The sequence below is a fragment of the Festucalex cinctus genome, chromosome 21, assembly GCF_051991245.1.
Source record: "Festucalex cinctus isolate MCC-2025b chromosome 21, RoL_Fcin_1.0, whole genome shotgun sequence".
Classification (NCBI taxonomy): Eukaryota; Metazoa; Chordata; class Actinopteri; order Syngnathiformes; family Syngnathidae; genus Festucalex; species Festucalex cinctus.
The window spans coordinates 12,746,375-12,770,592 of NC_135431.1; the positions used below are offsets into that span (position 1 = coordinate 12,746,375).

At 40.9% G+C, this 24,218-nt stretch overlaps 2 protein-coding genes across 9 annotated transcripts in view; one reads left to right on the plus strand and one right to left on the minus strand.

Moving 5' to 3' along the window:
• Nucleotides 1–1,282: 1,282 nt before the first annotated feature.
• On the minus strand, nucleotides 1,283–5,430 carry ubxn2a (UBX domain protein 2A). 2 transcript variants are annotated; one of them, XM_077510788.1, is made up of 7 exons: nucleotides 5,294–5,430; nucleotides 4,947–4,995; nucleotides 4,643–4,754; nucleotides 4,155–4,264; nucleotides 3,930–4,067; nucleotides 3,386–3,547; nucleotides 1,283–1,717 (listed from the first exon to the last, which is right to left on the minus strand). In XM_077510788.1, exons 2-7 carry the CDS (start codon nucleotides 4,979–4,981, stop codon nucleotides 1,537–1,539), a joined length of 738 nt encoding a protein of 245 aa, XP_077366914.1. In that variant the 5' UTR covers nucleotides 4,982–4,995; nucleotides 5,294–5,430; the 3' UTR covers nucleotides 1,283–1,536. The 2 variants fall into 2 exon arrangements, with proteins under 2 accessions (XP_077366914.1, XP_077366916.1); XM_077510790.1 differs by lacking the exon at nucleotides 5,294–5,430 and adding an exon at nucleotides 5,071–5,273.
• Nucleotides 5,431–6,130: 700 nt separating this feature from the next.
• Nucleotides 6,131–24,218, plus strand: part of atad2b (ATPase family AAA domain containing 2B) — a 54,862-nt gene continuing 36,774 nt past the window's right edge. For 3 of the 7 annotated variants that reach the window (XR_013281060.1, XR_013281061.1, XM_077509768.1), the window contains exons 1-23: nucleotides 7,220–7,418; nucleotides 8,936–9,093; nucleotides 9,779–9,810; nucleotides 9,898–10,024; nucleotides 10,341–10,440; nucleotides 10,517–10,640; nucleotides 10,717–10,860; nucleotides 10,950–11,025; nucleotides 11,120–11,221; nucleotides 11,914–12,025; nucleotides 12,108–12,223; nucleotides 12,454–12,628; nucleotides 12,704–12,792; nucleotides 12,887–13,046; nucleotides 14,521–14,611; nucleotides 14,723–15,031; nucleotides 15,956–16,112; nucleotides 16,280–16,466; nucleotides 16,540–16,725; nucleotides 17,387–17,522; nucleotides 18,914–19,107; nucleotides 19,185–19,344; nucleotides 23,286–23,408. Coding sequence is in view for 5 of the 7 variants with exons in the window: in XM_077509768.1 (XP_077365894.1) it covers nucleotides 7,320–7,418; nucleotides 8,936–9,093; nucleotides 9,779–9,810; nucleotides 9,898–10,024; nucleotides 10,341–10,440; nucleotides 10,517–10,640; nucleotides 10,717–10,860; nucleotides 10,950–11,025; nucleotides 11,120–11,221; nucleotides 11,914–12,025; nucleotides 12,108–12,223; nucleotides 12,454–12,628; nucleotides 12,704–12,792; nucleotides 12,887–13,046; nucleotides 14,521–14,611; nucleotides 14,723–15,031; nucleotides 15,956–16,112; nucleotides 16,280–16,466; nucleotides 16,540–16,725; nucleotides 17,387–17,522; nucleotides 18,914–19,107; nucleotides 19,185–19,344; nucleotides 23,286–23,408 (3,157 nt within the window). In the remaining 2 variants the exon portion in view is untranslated. Of the gene's footprint in view, nucleotides 6,244–7,219; nucleotides 7,419–8,935; nucleotides 9,094–9,778; nucleotides 9,811–9,897; nucleotides 10,025–10,340; nucleotides 10,441–10,516; nucleotides 10,641–10,716; nucleotides 10,861–10,949; nucleotides 11,026–11,119; nucleotides 11,222–11,913; nucleotides 12,026–12,107; nucleotides 12,224–12,453; nucleotides 12,629–12,703; nucleotides 12,793–12,886; nucleotides 13,047–14,520; nucleotides 14,612–14,722; nucleotides 15,032–15,955; nucleotides 16,113–16,279; nucleotides 16,467–16,539; nucleotides 16,726–17,386; nucleotides 17,523–18,913; nucleotides 19,108–19,184; nucleotides 19,345–23,285; nucleotides 23,409–24,218 lie in introns of those variants that run through there. The other 4 variants (XM_077509771.1, XM_077509772.1, XM_077509769.1 and 1 more) reach the window with 4 other exon arrangements.

Genomic DNA, 24,218 nt, shown 5'->3' on the forward strand with positions numbered 1-24,218 from the left:
TATATGTACCATCCATTTTGGGCCAAAACAACGCCAAAAAATAAATAAATACTAAAATACAGTATAGAAGAATAAGAAACTAAGTTTTCACCGTAATTTCAGTTTGATAGAAAATGTACTAATTTATCTAAATTTGGTGATTATTTCAGGCCATGTTGTCCTCTGAGTGTACAGTATCACCATGAAACCTCCCTATGTGATTCATTGAAGCATCAGTGGAACCAGTTTGAACCAGAAGACATCCCTGATAACTCACGACATGACAATCACATTTCAACAGTCCTTTCAAAAAAGGTAGCTGTCAAAAAAACTCCCGACATAGGCCTACATTGCAGAAAATATATTCCTGCCATACCTGTATTTGACAACCCAGAATTGATGCCTCCAGACGGTGACATTCCATCTCGTGTCAGTGGTACTTGGCACCTGTAATTAGTGGCAGGTGGAATGCTAACAATGAGGTTTGGCTTCATGTCACAGACAAGTGATTGAGCCACCGAGAGGTGTTCGACTTGTGAGAAGAACCTGGCAACAATGTTCCCACAGTGCATCATTTTGCATATCTGCGGTACATTGTCTAATTTTAATAGTATCTTGACCTAGCTATGACCTTAAGGTTGCCCCCAAACTCCTTAAGTGATCCGCCCGCCATATGACCCACATTAACGCGAGTATGCTTCCCTCAACCCGTGAAGGGGAAGTGTGCAAAATGAAATGCCTTTACTTATTAAATATGTTGCACAAAGGAAATGTGCTCACTTTTTTCTTCCCTTTCTCCAGAATTCTCACCCCATCTTGCTCCCGTTTAGCCCGCAGGCTCACAAAAATTCAGGTCAGAATTCTGTAAAGCGCATCAATGTGAAAGTCAGAATTAGAATGCTCACCACACTGTCACTGTCCTGACCTTGACCATTCACATCCGCTAATCCTGTCTTGTGCGCATGCTCCTCTGACGGATTTTAAATATTGACGATGGATAATGGCGTTCGCCCCTGGAGAACGGCGGGAAAAAAAGGGGCAAGGGGAAGGAGACAATGCTTTCCTCGTTTAAGGGTGTAACTGTCCTTCAGCTCCCCACTACAGACAGTAAATTGCATGTAGCGAAAAAGCATTCATGATCCAATCTGCTACCCAATAGTAGGGTATGGTTCTTAATAACTATATTGTACAGTCATTGGTAACTGAAAGAAAAATTTGCTGATGTAATGACCAAAAACCCATTCAGGTTTTTGCTTTACTCGGGAGAGTACGATAAGCATATTAAAAAAAAAAAAACTGAGAGTTGTCTTTTTTAAATATGTGTATTTGATGAAAATGATGCAGGCACATAACATGATACATTCAAAAAATAGCAGATGTCTAAAAACCAAGGCAAACATTCAATGTAAACCTCAACATGCAGTGTCTGGCATCGAAAAAAGTGCATAAAAATGGTTACACAGTTTGGGAAGACTTGTTGTTTTGGTGCTGCTTGATGTAGTGTACAGTATGTAAGAACGTATGGCATTTATGTATTTGGTGAAAGGGAGAGTTGGATTATGGCGCAAAGGGGGCGTGCGTGTTGAGGGGCCGCTGGACGATGACGGCGTTGGCCAAGTCCGCCTCTTCCAGGGTCAGCTCTTTGTCGTGGAGCTCCCGCACGGGAAGCGACGTGGTCAGGACGAAGGGTGGGCAGCTCCTCTGGCAGCGTGACACAAAGTCGTGAACGTCAACGATCCTAAGAGAGGAAAAATGGGAGTTAGGTGGTAAACGATGGCACCTTACTTGGTCATGTTGGAGGACAATGTAGGGGAAACTTCAAATGTGAATGCTCCCTGGCGTACAATTTGAAAAGCGACACATTTTTAGGAGAAAAAACAAAAACCTTGCAGTAATAACTTTTACAAGACTGAGTCATGTTAGAAGACTAATCTTGAGATTTACAATGATATAGTCAACAATTATTTTTTAAAAAAAAAGGGTGGAATTTTGTAACCAAAGAAAAAAAATGTGTGAAAAACGTAGGATTTGGAAAAAAAAAAAAGATAGCATTTTGGGAAATAAATGTATTAAGTTATAGTTTTAAGATAACATTTTTGAATTTTCCGGACACAAAATGTGTTTATCTAAAAGTTTCCTTTTTATGCAAAAAAAATAATAATTTAATTTTTGGAGAAAATGCGCAATTGTCCGAAAATAAAACTCATAAATATAGTTGTTGTTTTTTCTTAAAGATTGATAAATTTTTATGGGAAACAAGTTGGGCTGCTCAATTACAACAAAAATATTAATCACGATTAATTAGTTAATAATTGAAATCACAATTAGGACGATCATTTGTTTTTTGGTACAAAACAAGAAAATGTTTAAACATAAAAAATATTAAGAAAAATAAATGTATTTGAAACACTATAATTATGCAAGTTTCTTTGGACCAAACAAGATTTATATTTGTTATTTTAAAATAAAAAAGGTGCAAATATATACAATTAAACAGCTCAAAATTAGTATTAATAGTCTTTTGTTTTTGTTCACGATTACGCCAATTTTGTAATTGTGGAATATAATAACTGAAGTTGTAATTGAATTTCAATTGCACAGCCCTAGAAACAAGTCATAATTTTCAGAGAAAAATTTAGAATTTAACAATATTATTATTACTGTTTTTGCCACAGAAGAAAAATAAATAAAAGTCACAATTTTATTTTAAGAGAAAAGGCATTTTGTGAGAATCAAAGTCAAAAGTGGTGAAAAATGTTTTTGACCATTTAAAAGGGTCAGAATTGCATTAGAAAAATTGGGAATTTTACATTATTTTGTAAGTGAAAGAGACAAATCTTAGGAGTCCGATAAAAGGATAAAAAATGTAAATTTATCTGAATAAAGCTGTAATATAATGAGAAAAAAATGTCCTAATATTGCAAAAAAAATAAAAAATGTGGGCTGTAATTTACAGCTGTTAACTTCTTTTCACATGCTTCAGATTGTTGAGAATGTTCAAATTCTTGCCAGCTGGACAAGTGAGTGAACAATTGGTTATTTCCTATGGGAGAGGAAAGTGTCAGGTCATCCCGTGCTTTCTCCCCATTCAAGTGAAGGAGGGGTCTCCATTATTCATGAGCACTGGTGGTCTCCAGATCACACAGGAGGCCGGCGAAAGTCGGAAGCAGGCGCGCTCCATCCTTGAGCTCCTCGCCCCCATTACATAAACGCTGCATTGGGGGTTACGCAACCCATCCCCCCTGCTGGGATTTGATTGATGCCCTCCATCTCAGATGATGTTTAGCGCGCCAGACTATCATTACGTAATCCAAACTAGCAGGAATCTTTTTGTTGTCATGTGGAGATTAAGACAAACTTGCAGATTAACATTTTTGTTTTTTTTGGTGGTGATGTGTATACACACCGATGCGATAGGTTGAAGCGCTGCACCAGCCTGCGGCCGTCGGCCAACCACAGCTGCAGAGAGGTGACCGGCAGGGCGTGGTCCAGGGTTACCATGGGGATGGGGGGAGATTCGCCGTCCTCGTGCACCGATGGCGAGCGGGCCACCACTCGCGGTGCCACGCTGCGGCGCCGACACAGACCGCAGATTAAGCAAACGTCAGATTAAATTTTTAGCTTTAATACCGATGATGATGGCAGGAGGAAAATTAAGTCAGTGCTCTTTTGCAGCTCGTCAGGATAACGCCATGAGACGCTTTAATTGCTTGGGGTGACAGTGACATCTTGTGGTGAGCAGTAGAATAGCCAGCAGTGTGTGGAAGAAATATGAAAACAAATTATGGTCCTTATTTTAAAGAGATTCAAATGTATTATTTATCAAAATTAAAAAAGTAATACAATTAAATAAAAATATTTTTGAAAAAAAATCAGGCCATAAATAAAGAAATAAATAATGAAAATATATTATTTATTAATGTTATTATTTTCGGTAAATATCCCCTCACCTGCCGAGCCGGTATCCTCGCCCACTAAAAGGGTGGAAAACTTTCTTCCTGGGTACGTACTCTTCCTCGGTCAGATCCTCCACATTGACCTCCAGCTCCTCCTCCTCTGCTCGGCTCTCCCACTCCGCCGGAAGTTCCCTGCATTGAAGGTCACAACACTAATGAGGTTATTTACTTGACGTTATCATTGGAAACTGCAAAAAAAAAAAAAAAAAAAAAACTTGCCCTCTTTTGATGGCATCCAGGAATGCCTGATTTTCTGGAATGGAATAGCTGCGGAACTCCTGGTCGTTGACGGTGAAGCCGTCCTTCCAGAGGCGCACCACCATCTCCACCTGGAGGGGAAAAAAAGAAGAAAAGAAAAAAAAAAAAGAAGCACCGCTTACATGTGGGAGTTGTTTACAAAGACTATAAACACCCTCATTTCCTTGGAAAATATATATATATATATATGAATAAATATGCAGTGTAACATCACCAGAGTAAAAAAATAATTTTACAATAAAGTTATAAAGTCAGAAGAAAATTTTAAGTGAATAAAAAAAATTTGAGAAAAAGTTAAAAATATGAAAATACAGTGAGCTATCATTTTAGGACACAGTGCAAAAAAGCTGCAATGTTGCCATAATGTTAAGACAATTATTCTTTATTTTTGTGTGGCGCTGGCCTTTCATATCTGTATGAATATACAGCAATAACAATTCATTACTGACCTTGGACGTTCCTGAGGCATCATAACAGATCTTCTCCACCTCGTCCAGGAGGTCTTCTACAGAGAAGCTGCACCTCATCGGAGCTTCTTCTTCGTTGGCATCTCTGGCAACCCTGTTCAACACAATATTTTATTTGAAAAAGCTATAGTATTACACTTTGAGGCCATTGTGTGATATGTTAGACACATAAGGTACCAGTTATATGTTTTAAAACTTTTTTTTTTCATTCAATAGCACGAGACACAACAATAATGTCATCTCTGTTTATGTGTTGTAGTTTCATGACAGCAAGCATTTTCCTTACCAAATGTCATCTTCCTCAGTGTCATTTTGTATCATGTCGTCTTGTCCATCTGGAAACAAAAACAAATAATACAAGACAAGCACACATCATCGAAATCCATTTCTAAAACATGCAAGTAATTTACTGTGTCAGTTTTCTTGTCTCGTGTGTTTTTAATAGTTTAGTCCTCAACGACGAATATTTCTAAAAAGGTATACATTATTATTATTTATAATCATCGTAGGCTATTATAACGACCGTGGGCGAGAAATTGACGTAACGAATTCAACCTAGCAATGAAAAGATTTTACGATCATTAACAAAATAACATTTTAACATGATGTAATATAGGTAAATTAATAGTTTACCAGTCTCTGTGTGTGTTATAACTGCTAGCCCGCGGCTAAATCATCCGTAGCTAGGTACTGGAACGGTTTACGGCTACAGCTCTCTGACGTCAATACTCCGCGCCGTAAATTGGCTAATACTGTCGTAAAGACCGCTGTTTCTGCTTAGTGAGATGACGCGAGCATAATAATAATAATAATAATAATAATAATAATAATAATAATAATAATAATAATAATAATAATAATAATAATAATAATAATAATGATAATTATTATTATTATTATTATTATTATTATTATTATAATTAGCAAATGTTAGCAATGTATAAATCTAGGGAAACAAGCAAAAGAGATCCTGTCTTAGTAGAACATGATGCAAATGACAGTTTTCTCACAAATTCCATTTAGGTTGGTCTTTATAGTTTGGTTCTATTATTATTGTGTTGCTGTTTTGTTATTTCCAGTTCACAATATGGTACGGAATGGTAGTCCACCCATCCATCCATTATCCGAACTGTTTATTCCTCACAAGGGTCGCAGGTAGTATGCATGATAATTCATAATTTTTTAGTCTAGTAGTGTCACACACAAAAAAAATAGAGTAAGAGTGTACAGAAAGAGAGCATGAGTTAGGACCACACGTACTGTACTAAAGAGAGTCACAAAGGGAGAGAGAGACATTAAAAGATGCAAAAGGAAAGATTTAAAATCATAATGAGTCACTTTAATGTTAAATCATTATAAAAACGTCTTGGAGTTACCATTTGACATCATCATGACATGAAGAGAGTGATTCTATATAGACACAAAGGAAATTGAGTGATTCTATATAGACACAAAGGAAAAGGTACATATGGAGGCGTAGTGGGAGAAAGAGGACAGTTTTGTTGTTTTTATTCGACTTAACATCCAGCTTGTAGACAGGGGCTTCCTGCTGGTGTGGACAATAGAGTGCCTCGTTGTCTGCTGTGAGTATTCACACGTCAAACACAGAGAAAGACGGAAGAACAAAAGGGGGCGGGGGTCTTTTTTTTTCAATCTGGCTTGACAACCATTGTGTGGAGAGGGGCTTTGCACTGGTGTGACCCATCTACACCTGAGTGCGTTTCAGTGTTACCACAAAGTTTTATTTATTTATTTATTTTAGCATTTCAACAATTCGTCTACATGTAGCTGGCGTTTTGGGAGCCTAAAAACAATAATGTTGTAAGTTGACATAATTTTTGAGAATTAAAAACAACAACAACTAAGCATTAGTTGCACCCTTTCATCATGTGCAACCGATGTACATGTTCAAATCCTAAATTCCAGGTCATCTAAATTGTATACTTGACTGAGAGTTGTTGTCACTGGTTGAGGGGAACGTGTTTTCAGTGTAGTCAATGGAGACGCTCACAGCATTGGTGAGTGAAGAGAATGGCTTGATTTTCATGATTTTGAAGCATCATTGTTTATATTTGACACCCCCCCCCCCCTTTTTTTTTTATCATTCAAATTTGGCAGTGATGTCGACAAAAAAGCACAGTGGATTCTTGGAGTGAGTGCATGTTTATGGTTCCACATTAAAAAATTTTAAGATGTCAGAGGTAGGAGGGTTTAGGCTGTAAATTTGGAAAGTTATTCCTGTATAAAATGCAGATTATTTTAGTTTGATATAGGTGGATATCCCCCTTTATGTAGATACTAGGGCCCCTTCCTCTTTGTTTTTTCCTCTATGTTGTCAGTGTTGTCAAATTTACCAAACATTTAGTTCCGCTTTACAGTGACAAATTGACAATAATTACACAATTTACCGCTGGATGAGAGAGAGAGAGAGAGAGAGCGAGAGAGAGAGAGAGAGAGAGAGAGAGCGAGCGAGAGAGAGAGAGAGAGAGAGAGAGAGAGAGAGAGAGAGAGAGAGAGAGAGAGAGAGAGAGAGAGAGAGAGAGAGAGAGAGAGAGCTACAGGGTGATCAAGAGAGAGAGAGAGAAATGGCGCCTCGGTGCTGTGCTCTTTGAGCCAGTGTTTGGAGCCGGTTTGGCAGCCTTTTTGAGTGAAACTAAACATGGTGAACACACGGAAAAGCTCGCGGCCGGGCAGCGGCCACTTCATCTCCTCCAGGACCCGCTCGTCGTCGAGGACCGAGCGCACCCCCGACGAACATGTAAGCCGGTTTCCTCTTTTCCCCCACCTCCGGCGAGCTAGCATAGCCGCCGCTAGTTGTAGCTTTGGCCTGAGAATGAGCTGCTCCTGCTTCTAGGATCATCGTTCCACGGCGAAATGTTACCACCGCCGGGTGTGACATCCGGCAGGTTACTGTTACACACAACCGAACACCTTAACGAAGCGGTCTGTTCGTTTGTTATTTGTAGCGAGCGGCATTAAAAAGCGTTTAAAGCGGAGGCTAGCCGCGTTAGCTGGTAGCTTCAAGTTGAGTTCCCTTTGTGTTTGGCACTTGGACCCGGGCGTCTCGCTTCGTTTTCGCCCGCTTGTTTTACCCCCCACGCGTGAAGTCCACCACGGGGTTTGACTGAAGGGTATCACAGCTAATGTTTGTCCCCTTTGTGGACGAATTTAACACTTTTGTTCTTTGGATAAAGCGCGACTGGGGCTGGAGCTAAGGCTAGCCCGATAGGGTAGTCTTGTTGTGGGGGAAGGGATCACAACAGTTGGCTGGCTCGCGTCTTGAATAAGGCAGGTCTGAACTTGGTGAACTTTACGTTGTGAATAGCTACTATACATTAGCTTTTTTGGACAATAAATGCTGTTGTTAATTCTTGTACAAATTATCAATTGAATGCAGATGAGCTTTAGTTCCTTTGTGTGAAATGAAAGCTGACAGACAGCAGCCTTCCACAATCAAGAGACAGAACAAAATTAAAAGTGGTCTGTGCAGTAATAATTGTTACAAAACTCCAGGAGTTACACTTGTAACAATAAAGGGTACAGAAAGAATGAGATTGACAAACACATGAGATGTGAAAGAAAGAATTCAGTGTAACGGTAAACAATTGCCTTGATATCATTCTATAGCAGGGGTGGGCAATCTTAGTGCTCGGGGGCCAGAGTCCTGCAGGTTTTCGAGGTTTCCGTCTTCCAACACAAGCTGAAAGAAAGGAAAACGCGCACAAGAAAAAGAATGATAGAAAATACAAAAGTAAGTCTAATGGCAAACAAAATGTTCTGAGTTACCACATCTTAGAATGACATACAGAAAGAAAGAGAGAAGAAAGGAAAAAGTCTCACATTAAACCATCACAAACCATCCTGAGTTAATTACGCTACAACGGGACATAACGTTCAGACAGAATTATTCCCAGTTGGAAGAACCATGACCTGCGACTGAGACCACCCCAGAACATCTGTCATAATCTGAGTTCTCCCTGATTAAAATAAATAGCTCTCAAAATGTTTCCCTTTTCTCAGCTTCACAATTGCTTGCTGACTCATCATGTTATGAAATCTGAAAGTGAACAAATATGTTATTTGTTTTAATGGTTTACGATGGTCCTGACATATCATGTTTTGAAGCTACACGTGGTGCTTGATGAACTAATTTGTTGACGATTTGTTAAGAATATCACTGTCATACTTTTTTTTTTTTTTTTTGCTTTGTTTATGGCCAACAAGTGTCAAATTGCACCCCCCGACACTGTTAATGTCCTCCTTTTGCTGGGCTAGAAGGAAATGAGCAGTGACGGGAGTAGTCCGCGGCTCAGCCCGCCTGCTAAGCGGTCCCACAGGCAGATGACGTCGGAGGCTAGCTCCAGCGAAACGTCTCCCTCGCCCCAGACCAAAGGCCAGAGGGTCAGCTGGGACATTCCCACCTACCGCACCAGGTCAGCTTGCGTAATGTTATCTTGGGGATCTCGAGTGTAATTTCAGGATGAACCTCAGATGGACTACAACCTTTACAGGTGAACTTAATTTGACTAAAACTTCAGAATTCCTGTGTCCAACTGTTAAATATTTAAGGGGTTTTTGCGCAGTGAGCTGAACATCAAAATTCGCAACAGGTATTTGATCTTTTTTCTAAATGTTTCCAAGGATGTCCACCTGGATGACTTTCTGTGACTCTTCCAGTCTCTCAGTATATCCGGCTGATGAAAACTATATGACATTCTAAGCTTAGTGGCCATTTCCTGTTTGAAGGATCTAATAAGTGTTATTACATGATGTCAAAATGTGAAGAGCATGATGAAAAGGACTGTTTAAATACGAATACTAATTGAACCAGGAAGTGCACTGTTTCATTGATCAAACACCTGTTGCAAATGATGCCATTCCGTTCTTGGTTAGAGAACATCGTTTTTTTTTTTCTTTAAATTAAAGAGAACATCAAGTTTTGCTGAAAGTACTGAACAGCCGGGTATCTATTCAAAAGTTTCATAGTCAAGTTTAATACGTGTAAAGGTTATAGTGCATTTTATGTTCATCCACCCGAAAACGTGATATCCCTTTTGTGACTAATGTACCATGAAATCAGTTCGAGCCTAAAATCAAATCCTGTTTTTTCACTTCTAGGTTGTCATCCCGTATCATGCAGAATGGACGCGGTAATATTATACAGGGCATTAAATCTAAAAACATACTGAGAAAGAATTCTTAATTTTTTAAATTATTTTTTTGCATTTATTCCAAAGGCCACATGGGCCAGGGTGACCACTCACACATGAACGGCCATGTGGAGCTGAAGAGGAGCTGTCGTGTCAGGAAGAGCCAGTTTGAACACCTCAACCAGAGCCTTCTGTTTGACCAGCTGGTCAACAGGTGAGCAGACAGGCGCGATAGCACCCCCACGTCCATACCAAGACACAGAACTGCACAGTGCCCCATTAACTAATACACAAGCTTGATGCCATTTTCTGTAAAGAAAGAATTAAAAATAATAATAATAATTCCCAGCAGCAACCAATCTCAGTATCCCCCCTCCTTGGTCTGTAACTTCCAACATTTCGGTCCAAGCTGCTATGAAACCTTCCAGTTGCCAAAAAAAGTCTCAAAAGACTTGGTTTTTGTACCGCTTCCAAGAATCCCCCTCTTATCAGCCTCCAATCTATCATACTATTGTTTGATCATTATGCAGCACCGCTGAGGCCGTCCTCCAGGAGATGGACAACATCAGCAGCATCAGGCAGAACCGTGAGGTGGAGCGCCTCCGCATGTGGACCAGAGACACCGAGGAGGTATGGTAAAAAGCCAGCCTTTGTCCTGAAGTTTCAGAATAAAACGCTTGCTTACTATAATCTGATTTTCTTTCAGGAAAACATGGACATGTACTCTCGGGTGAAGCGGAGGAAGTCCATGCGACGCAGCACGTTCAGCCTACCCGCGCACCACAAAGTCATGAGTAAAACGCAGGAGGAAGAGGAGGAGGGCACGGAAGGTGAGTTGCTGAGCCACGCAGGCAACTCTTTATTAATCACCTGAGTCATGGCGGTAAGATGTTTACAAACATACAGAATCTCACGGGGAGGAAGAGGAGGAGGACGCGGAGGACGAGGATGATGAAGGGGATGAAGCAGAGGAAGCAGGGGAGGGTAACGACAGGCCGTACAACCTGAGGCAGCGCAAGACTGTACAGCGATACGAGGCGCCCCCAATTGGTAACCAACATGCTTTTCATTGCATTTTTTGTTTTTTTGTAATGGCATATGGTGATAGTGACCAATCACATCTCATTTTGTGTCCTCAGAACCAGTGAACAGGAAGCAAAGCAACCCCACACTCTTTGACACCCACAGATCGCCAGCAAGAAGAAGCCATATACTGTGAGTGGTGATAAATGCTACGCTAGCTACACTTAACCGATGAAAATCTAATTTAATGACTTCTTAAAACCTTTTTCTTTTCCCCCCCCCCCAGAATAAAAAAACACGCCATCCACAGCAGCGACACAACCTCGTCCTCTGATGAGGAGCGCTTTGAGAGAAGGAAAAGCAAGAGCATGACACGCGCCAGGAACAGGTGATGTTTTTTTTTTTTTTTTTTTTAAATGTATTTATTTATTTATTTATTTTTTTCCCATTTCACTGTATATTTTGTCACACAACATGATAATGTGTGGGTCTTGAAAGATCAGTCAAAATGCTCCTCAGGCTGCTGGGGAATGACTTAAATTATCCAAGCAAGTATCTAATAAACATCGTTTATAGATCTTAATATTGGCTACATTATTAATTGTGTAATCCTCTTACTATGTTTGTTTCCGGATCATTTTGACTCTGGGCATGTTTATCCAAAAGTAGAAATGGAAAAATTGAAATAAATATATTAACTACATTACTAACCATTTAACTTTAATGGTTGCTGTAATAGCAATAAACAGTCAAGGGTCAATGTCCTGATGCATGTTTAATTATCAAAAAGTGTTATATTGTACCCTGATTACACTTACTAGCCATGCATAAGGTGAGTAACGAAGAAACATGTCTTAAACTACTACTTTTTAATTATTTTAACTTCAGTTTGACACGCACCACACATGTCCTGCACCCTATTATAATATTTCATTATGACGAGCCTTGTAATCGATTCATTCTGTTCAATATTGAATGAAGAGCCTTATTGTTGGTCAGTGGTCAAATGTCGATTTGATCAATGTGCACAGTCGCTTGTCTGTAGACGTCTCCTGACTAACAAACTTGCATATAATGCAGATGTTTGCCCATGAACTTGACGGCGGAGGACCTGGCGAGTGGCGTCCTGCGCGACAGGACAAAAGTGGGGGCCAGCCTGGCTGATGTGGACCCCATGAACCTTGACACCTCAGTGAGTGGAGTCTACTCCCAAAATGAAGCTACTTTGATACCTTGTGGTTTTCATTTTCTACAAGTCACTTCCTGTGCTTCAGGTGAGATTTGACCAAGTGGGTGGCCTCGGGAATCACATCCAGTCCTTGAAGGAGATGGTGGTGTTCCCGCTTCTTTATCCCGAAGTCTTTGAGAGGTTCAAGATTCAACCTCCACGGTCAGTTTTAGGCTTTCTTTTCGTACAGGAAAGTTTTTATTTTTATTTGTTTTTATTTTTTTTTTAATTAATTTGAAAATTGCGGTGTTTATTTGAGGAGATATTTATATTAAGTGAATTAGAGAACTGTTTCTACTACAAAATAGCCATTATTTGAGGAAAATAGTAGCTGGATTGAATTTCCGTTATTGTGCTCAAACTGAATGCACTGGTGAATGTCTTTTCCACAGGGGATGTTTATTTTACGGCCCGCCAGGGACAGGAAAAACGCTGGTGGCCCGGGCCCTGGCCAACGAGTGCAGCCAGGGCGAACGCAAGGTTTCCTTCTTCATGCGAAAAGGCGCCGACTGCCTCAGCAAGTGGGTTGGCGAATCGGAGCGCCAGCTGCGCCTCCTCTTCGATCAGGCGAGTCACATTTGTTAAGCACTCTTAAGAGAGGGTTGGGGTTTATAAATGTTGTTTATGATTACTCCTGATCAGGCATACATGATGAGGCCATCCATTATCTTCTTTGATGAGATTGACGGCTTGGCTCCGGTTCGCTCCAGTAGGCAAGACCAGATACACAGGTAAAACAACATTATTGTGAAACAGAAAGAGATCCTTTGGCTGCTTCAAAAGCTTTTTTTTTTTAAATCCACACTCATCCATGTCTATTTTTAGTTCCATTGTGTCCACTCTGTTGGCCTTGATGGACGGCCTGGATAGCCGCGGGGAGATAGTGGTCATCGGTGCTACCAACAGACTTGACTCTATCGACCCGGCGCTGCGGAGGCCAGGCCGTTTTGACCGGGAGTTTCTGTTCAACCTGCCCGACAAGACGGTGAGAGATGCTGTGTTGGCATAAAGAGTTGGAACTTGATGCCAATTAAAACCTGCCAAAAACTTCTTCCATCTCTCTCTGGAAGCAACCACTGCACAACACAAAGTAATCTGTGTTCATAAGGGCAATAAAAGGACATTAAGAACCTGTCAGGTTAGTGGACTGGATGTCCATACTTTCATCTCTATGATGACGATGAGTAGAGCTAAACTGACACTAGCACAGCAGCGTTCTTTTTGTACACACGCAATTAAAAAGTTACTTTTTCCTCAAGATGCAAGTCCATAATTTACTCTAAGACACTCAAACGCGGCTGCTCAATCACAGCGCAACACCAAACCCAGATCTTGCACTACATAGCATATGTAAGGATTTGTTGAATCCCAATAATCACTTAGTAGAATTCTCACAAAATGTGTTAGCAAGATTTCAGTGAACGTGGGCGGCGTTATTTCAGCATATCTCGTGTCCACTTCATCTCATAGACTGCAAAACTCATATTTCAACATCTCATTAGATCTACTAATGTCAGCCATTCATTGACTCAATTGAATTTGAGAATATTTTGTGAAATTTGAGCCAACTTCATGAGATTTCCTCAAGTTATGTGTTACCGACTGGACTATTTTGTTATATCAGTAGTCTGTATTCTGTGTCCAAGAAGTAGCTCTCACTTTAAAAAAGATTGGGGATCCCTGATCTTGAACATTGCAGACAGTTGCACCAGTGAGCTTGGAACAATTTTAAAAACTTGTCTCTCGCGCAAATAAAGGGCCCTCTGGACATGTTCAAATTCAGTTTGGCTGCCTGAATCACACAATACCCAGACCTTGGCGAAGTTAGGCACCCCAATCCACAAAGTGTGATGAAAGACGGTGAAAAGCCCTATGTTCACAATAGCGAGCACTTTGCTTCTTGACGTCTGCCCATCAAAGTGGAGTCCTCCGCGGGTGATGCAACAGGCTCACTTCGGCGGCGGCGTAGCTCACCTCCGATCCTTGTGGTGCTGTCGGTTTTAAAATAAGAGCTCGAGCAATCCTCCGTGTGTTTTACTTGTGATGAAATTCTGCCATTGTTGCATTCTTTTATCCCGGCATCTTATTCAACATGCCAACTCTCTCTTAACTCCTGATGGCGACCAGAGAATTCTACCCTCTCATTTTGTGCTTATTCCTCATTACATTTGTTGTGGGGGAAAAATTGACTGTATATAAAGAATACCTGAATACCACAAAGTGGTTGCAGGTTTTTTTGGTTTTTTTTTATCTTTGCAAACTCGTGATATATGGCCACATACAAAGAGACATGAGCAATCAAATTGTCTTTAACAATCAGAATTCTGTAGTGTGGATTTCCTATGTTTCACCAAGTCTGTAGGGCCAGGTAACCTAACTGAAGTTATAATTTATATTACACTTCCATGGTAATGTTACTTACTTGCTTGACAGTATTTATTTATTGTATCTTTGTACAGGCCAGAAAGCACATCTTGCAGATCCACACACGGGACTGGAACCCCAAATTGTCTGAGCCATTTGTAGATGAACTTGCAGAAAAATGTGTTGGTAAGAAAATCCCCAAAACCACTCATGTAGCTACTTGCAGAGTGACAGTTTCAGACTCATGACTGTTGCATGAACATTATCATGCAATTGTTGTTGTGTCCAATGTTCCAGGCTATTGTGGCGCCGACGTCAAAGCACTTTGCACAGAGGCGGCGCTGGTGGCGCTGCGCCGCCGCTACCCTCAGATCTATGGCAGCAGCGTCAAGCTAAAGCTGGATGTGGCCTCCATCGTGCTGGGGCCCACCGACTTCTGTCGGGCCATGAGGGCCATTGTGCCGGCTTCCCAGAGGGCCCTGGCTCCCCCGGGCCGAGCACTGTCGCCCGTCCTCAGGCCCCTGCTGGCCAGCGCCTTCTCATTGGTGCTCAATGCTCTCCTTCGAGTCTTTCCCCATGCTCAGTGTGCTGACAGGGACACACATGGTAGGCAGAATATTAACATTTAAAAAAAAAAAAAATGCACAATATAGCTGCAATTGCTTCAATTATATGAGTGCATTTTCCCACGTTTTTCTGTAATTCTTGAGTGAAGCATGTAAATCCTAATGACAAAATGCTGAAGGTAATATATTTTGAAACTGGCCTTAGCGAAGGTCCATGTCCAGTTTAAAGTCTTAGGGGTGAAGGGAAATGGCTAAAATTTCCCCAATACAATAGTAATTTTAACAAAATGTGGGAAAATAGTCTAGAAACTTCAACTTTGAACTTGGAATTGTTAGAAACAGCCAAGCAATGTGGACAGAGGGGTAAAGTGGGTAAAAATTTTATACAATGTTGGTATGTTATAATGATTTTTATTTATTTTTGGTTGAAAATCTGGGAATTTTTCTGTTAAAAGGGCAGAATTATGCAAATGGAAATCTTGGAAATAATGCTGAAAAAACTAGCCCAAAACACAAAACAATTCTCATTTTGAGTCAAAATATATACAGTCTTAAATTTTGACCCGTGGCATTAAATTTACAAATTGTGTTTGCAGTTTGCTTCTACATTTTGTCTTTGTGCAGGAAATGGCATTTTTGTCCACATTTTTTCTAACTAGTGAATAATGTGTGAATCCTAATGACAAAACTTGGGTATATGCAGGAAGCAGGTTTTAATGAAAATGTAAATTTAGAAATTGGCTTTGGCGTCGGTCCTAGTCCAATTCTAGGTCATAGACATGAAAATAACATATAGAAAAACAACCTGTACTATTTAGAATTTTAGCAAAGTCGAGAAAATAGCCTACCAAAATTCACCCATGTGTCACCTATCTACAAAAGTGTGCTAGTTTTTGCTCAATGACTAGATTTATTATTATTATTATTATTATTTCTTTTCCCAACTACGGTTACATGTGTGTAGTAGGCAGTGACAATCAACTCCTCCAAGAGGACGTGTACAGTGATGACGACGAAGACAATGCTACTTCCATCTACGAAGTCCAGCCTGCCTTGTGCCCCATCACTCCGTCGGGATCTTCTGACTCCACCGTTCGCAGGACCTTTATTAATTTCTCCTTGTAAGTTCAATTTTAACAGACAAAACTCCCATCCATCCATATTAGTATTTTTTCCCTTCCTTTACGCCGCCAATATCAGAGATTTACTGTATTCATTTCAATGGACAACAGGAACAATCATCCCCATTGACAGCTTACATTAATGAAGGTGTCTTTTCTACTTGCAGTTCCCCTCACCAGCAACCCACATCTTACCGGCCCCGTCTGCTCCTGGCCGGCTCCCCGGGCTCGGGACAGAGTTCCCACCTGGCCCCTGCCTTGCTGCACCACCTGGACAAGCTGCCAGTCCACCGCCTGGACTTGCCCACCCTCTATTCCACCAGCGCTAAGACACCGGAGGAGTCCTGTGCTCAGGTAACGCACATACATACACAAACATTAGAAATAAAATTCCCAGTTGGGTCCTTGATTTGTTCCGTACTTTCAGGTTTTCCGCGAGGCCTGCCGTAGCGTCCCCAGCGTGGTGTTTGTCCCGCACGTCTCCGAGTGGTGGGAGACGGTGAGCGACATGCTGAAAAGCACCTTCCTCTCCCTGCTGCAGGATGTGCCCTCCTTCTGCCCCGTCCTTATCCTTGCCACCGCCGAGACATCGTACTCGCTGCTGTCCGACGAGGTAAGAACATGGCGATATTTACCCGACAATAACAAATTGCACGCATTTTCTCTGAGAGGCGTGTCATTGCATATTTGCAAATGGAGGGTGCCAGGTCGACTTGGAAAATCTTAGTATCAGAATAGGATGACTCCACCACCATTCAGAAACTTCAGTAGTATTACTCATGATGACATTCAGATACTTACGCTCCGTTTTAATCCAGATATCATTGGTGTCACACCAGTAGAACAGGTGTTAAATTGCACATGGTCATGCATTATTCACCACCTCCACGTGCCCGCTCCCTGCAGACTTTATCACCATGAGCAATAGCCAGCGTCATCCCTCACTTTCCTCTGCGCAGCTACATCATTCCCCTCAAATTTACCCCCATTTCTCCTCCGTTTTTAAAAATGATTACCAGAAAGACCGAGAGGCGATTCAAACGTGTCAAGAGATAAGAGAGTGGATTGATGTGAAACAGGAAGAAGAGGAAGAAGGAGCTTTGTCAGCAAAATAGCTTCCCAGAGGGTGCAGCCTTCAACTCCTAAGCACAGAAGCGACCAATTGAAATTCAACTGTTGGGCTTGTGTTGCCTTTTAAAAATGATTTATATATATATATATATATATATATATATATATATATTTATATATATATATGTTTTTTTTTTTTTAAGGTGAGGAGTATGTTCCAAAAGGCCTATGGGGAGGTGGTTACACTGCAGCCTCCGGGCGATAGAGAGCGGAGGAGCTTCTTCTCCGACCTGCTGCTGGTCCAAGCAGCCAAAGCTCCGCCACGCCTCAGGAATACAGGTACCTGTAGTACACGGAGACAAATAATGGGACACTTGGCCAGTTGTTTGTGTTAGGAATTATTCCCATAGGAAATCATCCTAAAATAAATAAATACAATGATCAATCTCTTGCCATCATAATCCCTTTATTAATTGTACAGGCATGTTGCAGGTATAATTCACCCTTGTTAAAGTGGATTGTACTGACCCATAATTATTATTGGTGTAATGTGTATTCACCACAATACATGTAAATGAATGCTTAGCATAAAATGTTATAACATTAAATTTGTGTGACAGAGCCATTTCTAAGTTACCACTGAGTCTGTTCGCACGTTTGCTGATCCAAGGGCAGTGTAAACACTCAAATTTTGTGCAAGAGAGGCATATTAAAGCGAAAGAAAAAGCCAAACACCTTCAGAACTTGTCGTCATGTTCCTTGCCCATCAGAGGCTGTTCAAACTAAAGCTTTATACAAAGAGGCATATTTTCTCTGAAAATGTTGGCCAGTTTCTGAATTTTACCACCTTTATGCATCTCTGGATGTGGACAAAATTATTTGGGCGCTGGCCCCTGGGACCCACAGGGAATTGGCTGTAGAGGGCAGTGTTGGTCTGCCTGTGTCTTTCCCTCCTCAAACCTAAAATATGTACCTTCAACTCCAAGCAGAGGAGCACACATTGAGCTGAATGTGTGTGTTGGGTGTAGGCCTCATTCATATTCTGTTTGCATATGTGAGCGCTAAATATTTGGCCCGCGAGGTGTATTACGTGGTTGGTAGATATGCACAGGATGTAAATGTTTCCCGGGTTAAAATTGCCTTCTCGCTGCTCCACTGTGCCCCCCATCACATCCTCATCCCAAGCGTTAATCTGTCCTTTGCTACTTCCCCATTCCATCATTCAAGCATAATATGGGATCCCGTGTCCTCCACCTGCTCGTTGATACAAGGCTGGGGTCCAACTTCCAGCAGGAAAAAAATCTGCGGGAAGGGAAGTAAGTGGCCTGCGAGTGCCGGAGCTATTATCCCTAATTAGAGTCAGGGAACGAACGCTCGTGATGGAGGTGAGGTGCTGTAGGGGCTTCCTTAGCATGTCTCATCTGCCTACAGATGGGGCCTGGGCAGTGGACATTGGCTTTTCCTTACTTGGCTTAATCACTCTATACTTGTACATCATTTATTCAGCGCAGGGGTGTGTGAACCTTTGTGCTCAAGGGCCACATTTGAGGTTTGCATAAATTTCCTGACGCATGCATTCCATCAACGAGCGTTTCAGTTCAACAACAACAAAGAATGACGCCATTGTAGTTGAACAAAATTGAAGAGAGTTTTCACTTCATAGCTCCATCGCTTCTAGCGTTAGAATCTTACTAAGAGATGTTTACCATTTTTGCCACTGTCCCTGGTAGGGCGGTGCGAGGAGGTGCTGCCAGTGGCTGAGGCCCCGGGCCCCAGGGTGCTGTCTGCTGAGGAGCAGCGTCGTCTAGCTGAGCAGGAGGAAAACACGCTACGGGAGCTTCGGCTCTTTCTCAGGGACGTGACCAAGCGCCTGGCCACCGACAAACGCTTCAATATCTTCAGCAAGCCCGTCGACATCGAGGAGGTGAGGAGAAAAGCAAAAAACAAGGATTTTTATTTTAATTTTTTTTCCCAGTCCCACTCTTATCGTGCATCTGTTAGGTCTCTGATTACTTGGAAGTGATTCGACAGCCCATGGACCTGTCCACCATCATGACCAAGATTGACAAGCACCAGTACCTGATGGCCAAAGACTTTCTGGCGGACATTGATCTTATCTGCAGCAATGCGCTCGAGTATAATCCTGACAAGGATCCTGGAGGTAAGACTAACTACATGGTGACATCCGTGATACATATAGTCGTCGGACTCGTCATCTTTTCATTTCAGCTTGTCCTGTTAGGGGTTGCCACAGTGTGTTATCCATGGAAGTCTATCTTCTGCAGCCTCCTCTCAACATCAGCTGTCCTTATGTCTTCCCTCACTACATCCTTCAACCTTGTCTTAAGGCTTCTTCTCGCTCTCTTTCCTAGCAGCTCCATCCTCACCCTTTTACTGATCATACTCATTAACTCTCCCCTGGACACGTCTGCTCTCTTTTCCCCAAAAACATTAAACTTTGGTATCACCCTGATGAGCTCTTTTCTAATCCTAATCCATCCTGGTTACTCCGAGAGAAAACCTCAACATCTTCATTTCCGCCATCTCCAGCTTTGCTTCCTGTCGTTCCTTCAACCACTGTCTCTAACCCATACATCATGGCTGGCATCACACTGTTTTATGCGTATATTAAGTTGCACCTGTCACCTGCCCCAAGGTCCAGGTTTTATTTTTTTGAATGTTCCTTTTGACAACTTAAAGTACTGAAATATTGTAGCTTCATTTTGGTGAAATCTGCAATACAATAAAAAAAACAAACAGTTGTAGTAAAGTATAAATATTATTTTATTAATTAGGAATGTAATGATAGCCAAACATCACAATATGAAGCTCACGATACGATAATTATCACAATAATCACCATTTGGGAAGGTTGGTGATATTTAAAAAAAAAAAAAAAAGGTCACAATAAGGTAAAAAACAAAAAAAAACACAAAAAACAAAACAATGCATGTAAACCACCTACAATCTCTAATAGTATTGAGGGGCTTACTTGTTAATGCACGTACACATTGAGTTTCTCAACATATTGACTCGGTTCACAGGCATATTAAGTTCCTCTTCATCTGACAATTAACGTAGACTTTAAACAGAATGGCCAAAACATCCCTTAGGAAAATTTAAACTGCACTAAAAAACTAGCCACCAGAGGGTGCTAGAACTACACAAATGGAAATCAACCTGACTTTTTTTTTTTTTTTTTTTTTTTTTTTTTTTTTTTTTTACAGATGTGCTGCTTTTAAATTTAGTGAACATGATGACGACGACGTTATTGTGGCAATTATAATATCACGATATTGCCCTTGTCGTTACATCCCTAGTATTAATTCACGTAAAATATATAATCAGTCAAAAATTCGAACAGATAATGGATGTGATTAGTCTTGTGAATTGTAATACAGATGTGCTTAAGTCGGAATACTATTACACATTTTAAAAATGCATTGGAAATGTACATATACATTAAAAAAAAAAACACAATTAACGTAACCACTTCTTTTCCACTGCTGCCATTTGAACGTTATTCACATATTTAATTAATTGATGATTATGAATTCTGTCAACATTGCAAAATAATTGATGGTTGTTGTTGTAAAGGCAAAGTACAGTACACTATGCTCTGCTACCTGTGGAGGCGCTGTTTCATCAACAAAGCGTTATTTATTCAAAGTTTAGCTGAGATTTTAGATATAAATAAATTGTAAACAGTACCCCATAAACACATTCTTGTCAACGATAACATTGTAATATGCCAGATTTTGTTAACTTTGTAAAATGAGGTGACATTTCTATATTGTGCCATTGAATCAGCTGTAGAAATAGTTCTAGATTAGTTAGTGACAACCGTGAAACGCGCATACAGTTTCCCTTAATCAGTCTGATGGCTTGTTTCTGTAGTTATGTTGGTGGACATTAGTGATTGAGCGAATAAACAAAAAAAGGAACTTAAAAATAAAAATAAAAAATCTAATGACTTATTAAGTGAGCCTACAGGCGCGGTAATTACACAAGCTCCTAGCGCCTTTTTGTACATGACGGAAATTCAAATGAAGGAAGTCACTTCCCCACTTTCCCGTTTGCCATGTAGAAAATGAGGAAGGCTTGCATATGCATGAAAATTTAATCTCGTCTCTTGTCTCACAGAGAGAATTGATTCCTCCCCCCAACCCCTTTCTTTCCGTCTTGAGCGCCCGGAACATCACAGAAGACAAATGTATACACAAACATTGAAAGAGGCCTGTTTGCTTACACATACATTCATCCATATTTTGTGTACGCTGGTGAAAAATGTCCACGCAGGCTTAAACAGAACATTAGTGACAGCGGCGGAACAGAATGATATGAATTGAAAGCAGCGTACAGTGCGAGTAACTATTTTAATTCTCGCTTCGCCTGCGATGCTTAATGGGAAACAGTTTTCTGCCGGGCCAAATGAATAAATTATATTGTGCCGTCATTTGTCCGCATGCGGGGGTATCTACCAAAGATACGTCCACACTAAAAGGGAGGAACTGCAATTAGACTGTTTAATAAAGAAGACGAACCAAGCCTTTATTCTGTGTACTATGTGGCCAAATTGTGGCACAATTAAGCCTTCAGTTGTGACGGGAAGTCATTATTAGCTCATTGGTGGCCTGTTTCTCCTGTCAAAACGGAAAAATAGACCTCAACTACTTGCCACGCCCTTTTAATTCCCAAATTGAATCTACCGATTCATGCACACACCTAATATTACTGCAAAATATGCATGTGAAGGTGCAGGTATTTTGCTTAGCAACCCCACGTTCCGCACTGTAGTATCATTGACTTTGAAAGTGTGTGGCTTTAACTGGCAGGACCAGTTAGCCAGACTGCTTGTTGCCTCTGAGCGTGGGTTCTGGCCATGCAGCTAGTGTATGAATGTGCTTGTTACATTGTTTTGTTTCAGTTTGTTCAATTAAGCGTCGAAGCTTTACCACCTGTAGAGGGATTACAATTTGTTCTAACCGGTGATAGGCTACATTAAATGAGCAAACGATGGTTACCGGTACTTTATCATAGATGTGGAGTTGTGTAAGTCAGTTCTGCATTAGCGTGTCCGAATTTTTTATTTTTTTTCCCCAATAGATAATAGCGCTGGGGAACCACACCCACAAAATACTGAGCCAAAAAAAATGTGAATTTTATTGGTGACTATGCAACTCAAGTAGAATGTATCACTAATATGTCAACATAAAGGACCCTTTTTCCACCATCAAGCAAAGTAGAAGTGCTGGTAAGTAGTAGTCGTCGTAGAAAGAGACTTGAAGCAGACGAGCTCCCAGCAGGACAGCTGTCATTAGAAGCCTCTGAAAGGCCTTTTTTGTAATGTGTGCATGCACACACATATATACACTCACACACACACTCTGCCTCCATCACCATTACGCAGCCGTCGTCCAATTATACAAATGCTGGCAGATTGCGACCCCTCTGCCGCCGCTTCCTACCTCCGCCTGCCTGTAATGAGAGGCAGCCTGTTTACAGTGGATACGCTTTTAGCCTCCTCCTTCAGCGTGCCCCTTCAGTCACACAAAATGGGGGATTAATGATGCCCAGGGACATCAGAGACATGGTGTGCTGGAGAACACATTACTTTTTTAGCTCCAAAACAGGAAGTTAAATAATAAATTGTTGTTTTTCCAGACACAGTAAATCCTCATATATTGGTGGTTCACGATTGAGAAATTCACATATCCAATTTTTTGTGTTCTTTCAGAAACTCAATAAGATGCCACAAGGTGCTGCAAAAGCTGTGTCTTAATAAAGTCAAAAGTAGTCGTACGGTAGTACAATAATGGTCTCACGAAAGTACATACACTTTCACTGCTGTGTTTCATTACCAAATGTATTATTTATGCATGTATTCTACTCCCCGCAGTGGCCAAGATGGAGCAACATAGTTTCCATTGAAATACAGTAAAATACTTTAGTGTTAATTTTTGTAGAAAAAGCATGTTAATTTTTTTTTTAATGTTTTTTGAGGGGTTTGAGTGGATTTATGGCATTTACTTACAGACAGTAGTTGCTTCAACGATTAGATTACAAAATGTGAAGGTGCATGTTTTTCATTCTGTTTTCCAGACAAGGTGATCAGGCACCGTGCGTGCAGCCTCAAGGACACGGCGCACGCAATCTTCGCCTCTGAACTTGACCCAGAGTTCGATCGCATGTGCGAGGACATCAAGGAGACATGCAGGAAGAAGGGTGAGAAACTAACTTTTTTTTACTATTTATGCGATTGAATCCCTAAGATCGAAGACTGACTTCTTAGTAAATAGGGGTACTTGGTTTTTAAAGTGGTCATGACATACAGTGCATTCAGAAAGTATTCACAGTACTCAACTTTTTGCATAAAGTTGCCCAAAGATAGGTGTGCCAAACTTTTTAAGTTTTACTGGTGCACATGACTTCAAGGCCTCCACTGTATTTTTGCTTCGGCGGCAGATTTGGTTCGGATTAGATGCAATCAAGCAGATGTTAAATGATACATGCGAGTCGGCCTTTTTTTTTTTTTTTTTTAATGGATCCTGTCAAATATTAACGCGTTGAGCCTAATGTAAATCGTGTAATCGTATGCAAATATTCCTGTTGATGATCGCCCCTTTAGGAATTGGCTAATTAGCACAATTGCTTAAAGTAAGCGCAATATAGTTGTTGGAAACTCAGGAAGGGTACGAGTGGCTGTATGCGAGGCATGTAAGCACTGTATGCAGTGTGATATTCTGGACCTCAGCCTTCAGAAATGTTCCTGAACTTGAATTTGTTGCAAACACATAACTTTGACGTCTTATTGACTACTGACTTGAGCCCCAAAGCTGTGATTGCACCACATCCGACTGGAAGTGTGTACTCTGTCATGTTTGATTATACCCTTTTTCTGAACTTAACACACATGATGCGCCATGAATACTGCACGAACCAGAGGTCAGCCTCTGAAGGAAAAAAACGCTGTGCTTTTAAATATTTCATCCTTTAGTCAAGGTCCTTTTATAAAGCTATCAATTAGCCGAGCCA